This window comes from Scyliorhinus canicula, chromosome 20, assembly GCF_902713615.1.
Source record: "Scyliorhinus canicula chromosome 20, sScyCan1.1, whole genome shotgun sequence".
NCBI classification, from domain to species: Eukaryota; Metazoa; Chordata; class Chondrichthyes; order Carcharhiniformes; family Scyliorhinidae; genus Scyliorhinus; species Scyliorhinus canicula.
In genome coordinates this window covers 59,960,079-59,972,381 of record NC_052165.1, presented here as the reverse complement: position 1 = coordinate 59,972,381, position 12,303 = coordinate 59,960,079, and the positions used below count along the sequence as shown (strand labels likewise).

The 12,303-nt window shown below is 45.6% G+C and overlaps 1 protein-coding gene and 1 long non-coding RNA gene across 3 annotated transcripts in view; one reads left to right on the top strand and one right to left on the bottom strand.

Annotated features, from left to right (window-relative positions):
- LOC119954704 (proline-rich protein 5-like) overlaps window positions 1-5,397 on the top strand; it is a 134,253-nt gene extending 128,856 nt beyond the window's left edge. For both annotated transcript variants that reach the window (XM_038780184.1, XM_038780183.1), the window contains 2 exons: window positions 2,785-2,923; window positions 3,645-5,397. In XM_038780184.1, coding sequence (XP_038636112.1) covers window positions 2,785-2,923; window positions 3,645-4,237 — 732 coding nt within the window. In that variant the 3' untranslated portion in view covers window positions 4,238-5,397. The remainder of the gene's footprint in view (window positions 1-2,784; window positions 2,924-3,644) is intronic.
- The window catches only part of LOC119954706, a 112,206-nt gene continuing 101,927 nt past the window's right edge, over window positions 2,025-12,303 (bottom strand). The window contains exons 2-3 of the long non-coding RNA XR_005458302.1: window positions 11,914-11,995; window positions 2,025-2,358 (exon numbers count right to left, since the gene is read on the bottom strand). This is a non-coding gene — a long non-coding RNA (uncharacterized LOC119954706). The remainder of the gene's footprint in view (window positions 2,359-11,913; window positions 11,996-12,303) is intronic.

Sequence of the window (12,303 nt, the reverse complement as noted above, 5' to 3'; positions counted from 1 at the left end):
AGTGTCCCCGGTGCAAATTGTGCATGGTTAGTCACAATTGTCATTAAACTATAAAGAGCCTTTATTCAGGCACCAAGGATGGATAATGTCAGAAAAGCTACAGTAGTTCAGCACAACGTACATCTGACCATGGAGTAGCGACATGTTGGAGACTATCTCTGAGGTATATTTGACATGCATATGATTCATGTTAAACTTGGCCTCAGGAGTGTCAGTTATAAAAACTGAGTACAAAGAAGAGAAATTCTATCACTGTACCGCGATCATCTTAAACAGCATAAAATCGCTAGAAAAAAGTTTATAAGCCATTAGCAGAGAAGCACTCAATCTAATTATAGGCCGAGAAATTCAAGTTTATGACAGCTTGTACTTCAGCATTTTACAAGTTCAGTTGTTATAGTTGCCAACTGTTTGCTAACTTGAGTAAGCAGGCAGTGGTTCTGACCTCCATCAGTGCCCCAAATGTAAACATATTTCTGCACATTAAAAATCGACCCAATATCCAATGTTTGCCCTCACACTGTGCAAAAGCCAGGAACGCTTGCAGGGGTTAAAAACTGAATCATGTTAGCGTAAAAGTTTGATCGGTGTATCTCCACACTGAGCCATAGTTACACTTCAGCGTCAGGGGACAGGTATATATTGATGTGGTGCATGTGTAGAGAAAAGAGAAATCCTTTCAAATCCATAGTGAACATGTTAAATATTTGAAAGATGGTAGTTAAATCTGAAGTAATCATATTCTGGCCAGTATCAACTCCAATGAAATTCTTATTTCAAACTTATAATATATTGCTTTCTACTTTTCTGTGTGCTGTAAATGTTTTTCCACCATTGTAGGTGCTGACTCTGACAGAGCCATTGTGACAGTAGATCCTTTCAAGCAGAATTTGGGCTTTCCACCATTTTTATCTCAGTTCTGTAGTTGTGGGTTACTATGTTTGACCTCTCTTGTAGAAGGTTCAAAAACAGCTCAGATTCAAAAACAGCTTCTTCCCTTCTGTTGCCAGACTCCTAAACAACCCTTTTATGGACTGACCTGATTAATACTACACTCCTATATGCCTCACCCATTGCCAGTATCTATGTATTTACATTGTATACCTTGTGTTGCCCTATTATGTATTTTCTTTTTTATTTTATTTTATTTCGATGTAGTAAATGATCTGCTTGAGCTGCTCGCAGAAAAATACTTTTCACTTTACCTCTGTACACGTGACAATAAACAAATCCAATCCAAGATATTTGCGTGGGCATAGCAGTATTTTCAGCTGCAAGCTGGCCACATTTTGCCTGATCCACATTAAGGCATGTTTTCGCCATTCCTGAAATGAAATGAAGTGAAAATCGCTTATTGCCACAAGTAGGCTTCAAATGGAGTTACTGTGAAAAGCCCCTAGTCGCAACTCCTGCACTGTTAATGAACATTGCAGATAACTGCTTCGTGCAGTCTTTAGCATAACAGTGTGTCATCCATCCCAGTCAATGTAATCCCACACTAGGTGAAAATAAGGTCATGATTACCTCAAACATCACAAACGCAGACTACATGGCTGCAGCCTCCTCACTTCTCCTTCAAGCATATTCCTGTCATTCGCGTTCTCTGCTGCTCACAGAGAAGCTCAACTGAAGTTGAGAACTCCCTCATGAGGGGGGCTGGAGTTTGGCTGCCCTGATTTACCACTCCAGGTCTGGCTGTAGCAGGGTTATGTTGTGAATTTAACGAGGATTTGCTTTGCCAATGCTTCAGGAGTCCCATGATGTACACTTTCAGATTATAGAGAATTAAACAGAGATGTTTTCTGAGTTTAATTCAAAGAACAAGGTAAGTTTATTGACCATACTTCCCAAATTTTTTAAAAATCTAGATAAATCGTAACCCTCATTCATATGTGACACATGTTCTATAGGCTCCCCACACACTAATGCAGATGTAGAATACAAGTGTAGACTTAAAGATTTTTTACAGTTTGTGAAGAAAATAAACAATCAAATAATAATCTTTATTGTCACAAGTAGACTTACATTAACACTGCAATGAAGTTACTGTAATATACAGTTAACTGTCCTTTGGCAGCTCTCGATACTGCTGCAACCGCTTTATTCAGTTGTCTTCCTGGGTGTAGCTGTTTGTAGTGGATTTTCACTTTGTATCCCAAAAGATCTTGGTTTGCAGTAGATTTTCTCTCTCCAATATCCATGCACAATACATCAGAGAAAGAGGGACAGCTCTTGCATGCTTTCAGTATAAGCTTCCATTCTCTCTGCTCTGACTTGGTAAGAAAATTTGTGAGACAAAATCTTGCTGGCTGTATGTTCCAGAGGAATTTGATTGTCATGTCTGCTGTAGTTATTATGCTGTAAAACAGGTAATTAAATTCATCTCAAACTTTTGAAGAGTAATAATGTAAAAAAATCAACAGAAGATGAAGTTTTTATGCTCCTGTGGAAGTTGAGTGTTCCTTTTCATCCCACTTGGGGCACAATTCAAGTTATATTCTGCTGGCTGGCAGTCTTTCCATTATCTTAATGGGATTACAGTTTATTAAAATTCTTTTTAAAAATACATACTTCTAACGATGGTAAAGATAATTTTTTACAGAACTGTGACAGAGCATTGTATGCAAAAACAAAGCCATCAATAACAATGATATTCTCCTCCATTCTCAACAGCAACAACGAACTTAAGGGAAAGCCTAATTCAGTTATCAGTTTTCTCTTGTTCAGAGTTACGAATGGTGACTCAGCATGGCCAGTCTAGTGAACTGACTTCTTTTATTGCAGGGGGTTCATGAATCTAAGGGTGCATCAGGGGATTACCTGCGGTTGGAGTTGCTGATACAGAAGGTGGTGTCTCCGTACCTGGGAACATACGGTCTGCACACGGGGGGCGAACATGTTACACACTCAGCATGTTTTCTGGGTAAGGTAGTCATAACCAGGTTTCCATCACAAATGATAAAATATTGAGAAAAGGAGAAAAGAAAATTATAGAAATGTACTGTTGAATGCTATTGGAAGAGATGTTTGGAGAATATGGTTATTCACTGAATACAAGATATAAATAACGATATTAAAGTGTTGTTTTAGTAATTTGGTCATGATAATACTATTCACCTTTGGCTCTTGGGAGTCTGTTAACAGGCTAATGGTGTTGTATTTATTGTGTAAGACAGCTTACAATAGATAATCTAGCCCTCTAACTTCTGCCAATGCTCAGCAAGCATAGAGGGGACCTAAAGAAAAACAAACTGGAGATGATACTTTTAATAAACAACTTGTCATTTTATGGTAATAAAATTGAGTTGTTGAGTGAAAATAATGCAAGAACAAATTATTATTCCAGTCGACGAAGCTACATCATAGCCTACTTTATCATTTCAGTTCCACTGTCTCACTGAAACCTGAAGTGCTGCTGAGACCTGTCAGGCCTCACTCATTTGAACTGGCATTCATTCATTTTGTCTGTCAGAATTGATCCATTTCAATGGACACCATTGTGTATGCTTTAGTGAGTTTGCAGTCAGGTTTGCTGTTTATTTCCCCTCCTAAATCTCAATCTTGGCAGTAGCCTTGTTCGGTTTGCTGACTACTATTGTTGTTGTTGTTGTTAAAAGGATCAATTATATATTTCTCTTTGACAGAGAAACGATTCTTTCCACGCTGTTCCAAATCAAGTGAAATTCTGACGAAGAATCCAGTGGTCCGCTCGAAGAGCTACAACAACCCGATGTTGACCCCAGTCGCAGAATATGAAAGCGAAGGGAGTTTGGTCAATGGCACCAGTATCAGAAGGCACTCGGTATCAGAAATGACGACTTTCATCGAGTCTGAAGGCTATTTAAATCTCAGTTCCTGCGCCACTACCCCGACTATCGACCCAGTGTCTGTCTTGACTGCCACAGCAGCACGGAAGCACTTGCCTGGAGAACAAGAGTGCGCTAGCATACAAACCATAAATGAACTTCTCCAGTGCAAGACTAGGAGCGAACCCATCATCAGCCAACAGCAGGATTCTTTCCAACTTCAGGATCACAGAGTTGACCAAGGCAATGCTTTCAAATTGTCAAGTAGCCCCTCCTTGGTACGTACAGCCTCACCCAGTCCTGACAGCGCAGGGGACAACATTTTGGAATCGATGGGTGCTGACTCTGAGGGGATTTTTCTTGACTTTGGCCACAGATGTTCAGAGACACCAACATACAGCAGAGAGATGAGCAGACAAAGTGTGGTGTGACATTAAAAGCAGCAAAACTAATGATGTAGTGCTGCAATAAAAGAGACCCCCCCCCCAACAATCACAGCCAAGCTGCCACTGTTGTACTGCCAGTTTTTAAACACTGACGTGTTTTTAAATTCGAACTGAAGGTGAAGAACATTCTGAGGCACAAGCTGAATTGGAAGTATGAACCGAAAATGCATTGTTAAGACCAGCAACATCTAATATCTGCATCAAATTTACTTGAGCTTGAGACACTTTTTTTTTAAATTAAGAGACAATTTAATGTGGCCAATCCACCTACCCTGCACATCTTTGGGTTGTGGGGGTGAAACCCACGCAGACACGGGGAGAATGTGCAAACTCCACACGGACAGTGACCTGGGACCGAACCCGGTTGCACGGCGCCGTGAGCCAGCAGTGCTAACCACTGCACTACCATGCCGCTTTCGTGCTCCCCCTCACCTGAGACACTCTTGATTTAATTTATATATTAAACGGCAGCACCACATCCCATCCTGAGTCAGCATAAAAAGAGACAAACTCCTGGTTTTCCTATTTCTTCCCCTTGCTGCTCCATTAATCTGTGAGTTTGCAGGGCTGAAGGCTGCAGGAGTGTTTCTCTGCATAGCTCCCAATTAATATTGCTTTGGGTTACCGTGAGTTATTGCTTACCCTGGGTCCACGTTCTTGCTACATTTCCAGTTTATGGCAAATTTACAGAGAAGCAGAGCAGTAGATCTTAAGTGACAGAAAGAGGGGAATGTTTTAATGAAGTCACTTTTTTTTAAAAACAGGATTCAGAGTGTTAATTTTCCTTCTTCACAATCATAGGCCCATGGAGTACTAAGAACCAATGGTGTTGGTTTTAAAAATAATACTCAGATGTTTCCCAATTTAGACATTTTGTGAATAAAGCGCATTCAGGTGTCAGGTTTCTTTACCCATTGCACATCACAAAAGATGCTCTCATTTACCATGCATGTTGCACAGTGTGTAGTGACTCATGCTTTAAGTCTATGATTTGTGGAATTTTTTTAATGCTCGGATTTATGTGATATTTAAGTACCCTTCTATCTGGATAACTCTATTGCATGAATCATGACAATTAAGGAAAAAAACTGGAGTGTTGAGTCTGTGATTAAAATCATCTGAACTGCCCAGGATGTTTTACACCAGGAGATATCTGAGCTGTTAGTGTTCGAAACTTTAGATTCCTGGTTAGAAACTGCCTGCTAATGTCATGATCGGCATTAGACCAATTTCATGAATGGGAGTAGTGGGACTGAGGAATTGACATAAAAGGGAGTCCTGTACGAAACTCTAGACTTAGCCAGCCATTCATTAACAAGGGGCAGCCCGTGGCACAGTGGTGCGCGCTGCTGCCTCACATCCAGGTTCAATTTGGACCTTGGGTGACTTGTGTGGAGTTTGAACGTTCTCCTTGTGTCTGCATGGATTTCCTCCTGGTGCTCCGGTTTCCTCCCACAGTCCTCGGATGTGCTGGTTAGGTGGTTTGGCAATGATCCATGCGCAGGGTAAAGGGGATAGGGAGGGGTGTGGGCCTAGGTTGAATACCTTTTCAGAGGGTCGGTGCAGAATCAATGGGCCAAATGGCTCACTGGGGATTCTATGGAAAGATGGAGGTATATGCTCTGATAATTTCCCTTTCCAAGAGGAATTGGCTTCTTCTGTTTGAAGTGCTAATTTTATTCTGCTGCTGTGGTTTGAAGATTCCCTGTTTCAGTGCCGAGGAATCTTGCATGGAATACCCAGATAAAAAAGCTCTAAATCCCCACGCACAGCAAGGAAGCAGAAATGGGCCATCCTTTTTTATCCTGTCAGCATCTGCAAAGCAAAGAGCAATATATCAAAATAACCTGAATAGTTTATTAATCCCTAACACATGAAATCCGAACACAACCAAGCATAGGTTCTGCTGTGCCAATAAATGAGAGCAATTACTAAAACAATAACAGGGGCGACACAGTTGTTAACACTGCTGCCTCACAGCACTGGGGACACTGGTTCGATCCCAGCCCCAGGTCACTGTCTGTGTGGAGTTTGCACATTCTCCCTGTGACTGCATGGGTCTCAACCTCACAGCACAAAGATGTGCAGGTTAGGTGGATTGGCCGCGCTAAGTTGCCCCTTAATTGGGGAAAAAAAGAATTTATCTTTTAAAAAGCCAAAGCAATAACCATTTGTCAATTCCGCAGTGGGGCGCAGTTGGGAAGTGGTGTGGGTTGATTACCACGCACGCAGACAGCACTTTACCACCCTATCCTTGTAGAATCATAATATCCCTATAGTGCGGAAGGAGGCCATTCAGCCCATCGAGACTGCACCGACCATCAGAAAGAACACCCCACCTAGGTCCACTCCACCCCCCCCCCCCCCCCCCTCCCCTTCGTAACCCCATCTAACCTTTGGGCAAAGGACAATTTAACATGGCCAATGCACCTAACCTGCACATTTCTGGACCGTGGGAGGAAACTAGAGCACTCAGAGGAGGTTCTAGATTCTAAATTGTTTTTGACTTATCTTGACTTATTTTTGGTTTGTAAAGCAACCCCTAGAGCAGCGCATTTTATATCTGTCCTCTTCTATGTTGTGCTTTGTCTAAAGATGTTGACTGTTTTCTCAGTATCAAACAGCCTCCAACACATAACTCATTTCAGCCTTCTTGACAATGGAGGCAGTACTGCCAACCTTACCAACCTGTCACACCAGTTATAGATGGTACTCAGGAACAGAATCTCGAGTGGACATTATTGCACCAGTTAAGATCATTTTGCACTACTGAGACTGGAGATCAAACCTGAAAAAAATGAAAATCTCTTTATTGTCACGAGTAGGCTTCAATGAAGTTACTGTGAAAAGCTCCTAGTCGCCACATTCCGGCGCCTGTCCGGGGAGGCTGGTACGGGAATCGAACCATGCTGCTGGTCTGCTTTAAAAGCCAGCGATTTAGCCCAGTGAGCTAAACCTGGGGCTCTCTTGCTTTATATGGCTGCATTTGTTCACTGAGTAAACTGGTGAGCCATCAGCAAAGTGGGTCATGGAGTCTTGATGCCGCTATTGACTCAGCACTGTGTAGGCATACACTTAGATTTTGGCAACTCTTGTTTCTGTTGCCTGTCACCAGTTTATTTTGCTACACTGAAGATGCATGGCCTGCCACTCACCCAATATTGTAGAAATCTGTTGCAAAAGTAAATGGCAACAGAGACCAGTTAACGGATAGTTTTAAGAAAACCTTTGCTTACTTCCATTGCATTCTACAACATTTGCTCAGCAGAGCCATTGGATATAGGTTAAATTCTTATAGATGCGCTCCATTATGAGGCTTGCATACTTGTATTTACGATTGTAAACTATTTGTAGATATAATATCACAGAAGATCCATGAGTATTAATGCACAGTACATTTTACTTAATTTTCTTTTAAGAATTGTCTGGTTGATCAGCACATTCTCCGACAACTGACTTCATTTGAGTTTGCTGTAGAGATGACCTGCCTGTATTATATATGCTGTTTTACCACGCAGAAGTGCAAGTTTATTGCTTAGGCTGTAACAGTCTAAAGATTTATTTTTATTTAACAGAGCTTGCACTGATGAAAGTAAAAATATCTCCCTTTACTTGTGTGTTTCATGTCAATTCTTCCCCCCTTTCATAGTTCATGTTAGAGTGGGTACCCTCTGCACTCCAGCAAAGTCTTTCTTCGAGGAATGTTCATAGGCTACTTGGCTGTGGGGGATACTGTTAAATAACACACGTGCACAAAAGTACAATTCCAAATATTGATTAATAGTAATGAGGAGCTGATCAATTAATTGCTTTGCCACTACAGAGTAACAGTCACATAAGCTGTCCTCTACCCCCTCAAAGAACCTGTTCATCCTGGTGACCGTCATGTGCACCCTATGAACGACCTTAAACTAGATAAGAAGGAGCCTCACACACGACAAGGAGGCATTCACCCTCCTCGGAGCCTCTCCCCACAACTCAGCCTCCATTCCCCCCCCCCCCCCCCCCCAGTTCCTCCTCCCATTTCCGTTTGACTTCCTCTATCGGGCCTCCCTCCCAGTCCATTCGCTCCTTATAAATTTTGGACACCCTACCATTACCCACTTCTTCCCTCGATAGCACCTTATCTTGTAATCCCAAGGCTGGTAAACCGGGAAAGGATGGCACCTGCTCCCTCACAAAGTTCCAGACCTGGAAGTATCTAAACCCATTCCCAGTGGGCATCTCATATTCCTCTAAACTCGCAAAGCTGCCCCCCACAGACAGGTCCCCAAACCACTCGATCCCTGCCTGTCGCCACCCCCGAAACCGAAACCTCACGTTCAACCCCCCCCATTGCGAACCTGTAATTATCACAAATCGGTGCCCGCATCGAGGTACCTTACAACCTCAGATGCTGCCGCCACAGCCCCCAGGGCCGCCACCACCACTGGGCTCGTGGAGTACTTAGCTGGCAAGAATGGCAGAGGCGCCGTCAACAATAACCAAACTCGTACCCCTGCAAGAGGCCGCCTTCATCAGCCCCCCCACACCGACCCCTCCCCCCACTACCCACTTCCTCACTATAGCGATGTTTGCTGCCCAATTATAATTAATTCTCCGTCTGATCTTCCCCTATCGCCCCTGGCACACAGCCATCGATACGAGAGGCCAGGATCTTTGCCAGCAAGTCAGCGTCCACATTCAATAGCGATATCAGGCCGTAGGATCCACACTGCTCTGGATCTTTATCCTTCAGTATTAGGGATATGGTCGCCTGTGATACTGTAGGGGGGGGGGGTTCCCCTCTTCCCTTGCCTCATCAAATGTCCTCACCGGCAGAGGTTCCAGGTACTAAACTTCTTACAAATTTCTACAGGAAACACATCTGGGCCTGGGGCCTCCCCAAGCCCTCAATCACCTTCACTAGTCCAAAGGGGGCCCCCAGCCCCTCCACCAGATGCATCTCCAACTTGGGAAACTCAAACCCATCCAGGAACCGTTGCATCCCACCCCCACCCCACCCCGCCAGGGGCTTCGATTTCTAAAGCCTCCTGTAGAACTCGAAAAGCCCATTCACCCTCACTGCCTAGTACCACCCTTCCCCTCCCGCTTTCACCCAATCTCCCTCAACGGTTCCTAAGTTGGTGGGCCAGCATCCTACTCTCTTTCTCCCAGCCTCGTACACTGACCCTCCGCAAGTGCCGTACGTCCTTCCCCATGGACACCAACCCGAACTCCATCTGGAGTTTCTGCCTCTCCTTCAACAACCCTGCCTCCGGGGCCTCTGATTACCTCCTGTCCACCCGCAGAATGTCGTCCACCAGCCTTGTCGTCTCTGCTTGCTTCTCCTTCTCCCTGTGTGCCCAGATTGATATGAGCCCCCGAGCCCCCCACGACCCCCCCCCCCCCCATCTAAACACTGCCTTGAGCACCTCCCATAATGTGATAGCTAGACCTTGCCTGTATCGTTCAATTCCACGTACTCCCGGATGACACACCCTCACCCACTCGCACACCAACTCATCCTACGTCCAGCTGCCACTCCAGGTGCGGGAGTCCCTCCTTGCAAGTGCATGCAGTGCGACGCGTGGTCGGAAATCACAATCGCCGACCACCCCCGCCAGCTGCGTCTTGCCCACCATGAAAATAATCAATCCAAGAGTACACCCTGTGCACACGGGGCGAAGTATGAAAACCCCTTTGCTCTCAGCCTCCCAAACCTCCATGGGTCCATACCCCCATGCGCTCCATGAACCCCTTCGCCACCGCCAACATCCTCCTGACTTCGGGCTTGACCGGTCTAAACCTGGTTCAATGACAGTGTTAAATCCACCCCCACCCCCCATAATCAACCGGTGCAAATCCGTGTCTGGGTTCTTCCCCAGCACCTGCCTCAAAATCCACATCGTCCAGTTTGGGGCATAAACAATTACCAGAACCATCCCCCCCCCTCACCGAATCTGCCACAGTGTTCCCCACCTCAAACGCCACCCGCTTGTTTACCAACACCACCACACCCATGTCCAACTCCGAATGAAAGGCTTGCCCTACCCCGCCTTTCCTTAGCCTCGTCTGATCCCCGCTCTTCAGATGTGTTTCTTGCAAAAAGGCCCACCTTCAAGCTCCCCAAGTGCGCTAACACACGCAACCATTTGACTGGCTCATTCAGCCCCCTCACATTCCGTGTGGCCAATCTGGTCAGGAAGGCGCCCCCCCCCCCCCCCTCCCCCCTGCCAATCACCCATATCCTTTCTCGGGCCAGCACCCAGCCCATGTCGTGCGATCCTCCAGGTGCATCACAGCATCCACACCTTTGTCCCCTGAACAAAACAACCCCACCCCCCTCTGCTACACAAACCACGTAGTCACCTCCCACTGCGCTCCCGTTAACTAGCCCCCGCCCAAGGCTCCTGAGCCATCTCCTATTGATTCCCCTTCCTCCCCCCGCTCACATACCTCCCATAAAGACAAACAACCATGAAACAAGAAAAAAAATGCACACTCTCTCGATGCTCCCCAAAGATCCCGCCATCATACCCAACAAAACATCTCAAAGGAGAAAAGTTCTCCAACAACTAACGAACAAAAAAGACAGAAAAAGCAAATATTTCCTCCACAGTTCAATGTCCTCCTTCTGCCAGTCCATTGTCTCTTAAAAATTCCACCACCTCCTCTGGTGTCCCCAAATAATGTTCTCGGCTGTTAAAGTGTTTGCCCGATTGAAACCGGCTCTCCTCTTGGCCAGGTCCGCACCCAGATCCTGATGTACCCAAAGCTTGTTCCCTTCCCAGGTGCACCTCCTCATCTGCCTTGCCCACCTCAATATCTTCTCCTTATCCAGCAATTAATGGAGTCACACCACCAGCGCCTTCGGTGGCTTGTTCGCCTGCGGTTTCCTCATCAGCGCCCTGTGTGCTCGTTCGAACTCCAGGGGCTGATCAAAGACTTCCTCCCCCATCAGCTTCTCCAACATCTTGGCTACATATGATACAGAGTCCGGTGCCTCGAGGTATCCCCTCAATTCTTGGATTTTGACCCCGGCAGCAATTCTCCGGATCCTCCACCTTCTCCTTTTAACCACTTCTGGGTCTCCCGCATCATTCCTACTTCAAAGAGGCAAGCTGCTCCTCGTTCACCTTCCTCCTGGCCCCACCCTCTTCTCCACACGGTCAATTCCTGCTTTTAATGGTTCCACTGCCTTGGCGAGGTCTTCCTGGGCTTCCCTCCTCTGCCAGCTGAACTTCTCATTTAAGAAGTCCACCAGCTGCTCCGCTGACCACTGGGCAGGCAGGGCTGACCCTTTACCCTCTGTTATCTTGACCTGTGGCGCACAACGATTCTCTTGCTCCAACCGCTCCCTTCTTCTCGACCCACAGCTGGTCCATGGGTCCATCCACCGGCCCCACCAGTGGAGTTTAACTTTCTTCAGTCACCCCTGCACCTATTTTCACCGAAACATCCACCCAACAAACAGAGAAAAGGCCTAGAAAAAGCCGCCTCGCGTGGGAGCTGTTAAAAGTACGACCACTCAATCCATGGCCGCCACCGGAAGTCTTCATTTTTGATTCTCTTTGAACAGTAAATATTGATGGCACCTGTAAGGGAAATGTGACTGGAAGAGGATGGGCTATGCGGCACCTCTGAATGAAGCTACAACTCGTACCGTCCTGTATACCGACCCATTGTACTCCTGTTCACTGCCTCTTTCATTTCTCAGGAACTGGTACCAAAACCGGCAAAACGAAAGCAATTTACTTGAACCTGGAAAAGAAACAACAAACATCAAAATCCACAAGTGAAGAGAAACTGTTTTTAAAGTGAAGACTGCCAAGTGGCTTTATTTTGATTACATTTTTATTTAATTGTCACTTCTGATTTTTCCTGAAGAGAACGACTTACCCAGAGGTACCATTTTACACATGCCAGCAGCTATCTTGCAGGGTAGCCACTATTCATTGGTAAGCTTGTGAAATTCTGAACAGTGGCACCACAGCCATTGTGTGTGTGTGTGTGTGTGGGGGGGGGGGGGGGGGGGGGGGTGTGCCGCTGCTGTTTGCTGTTGGATTCCC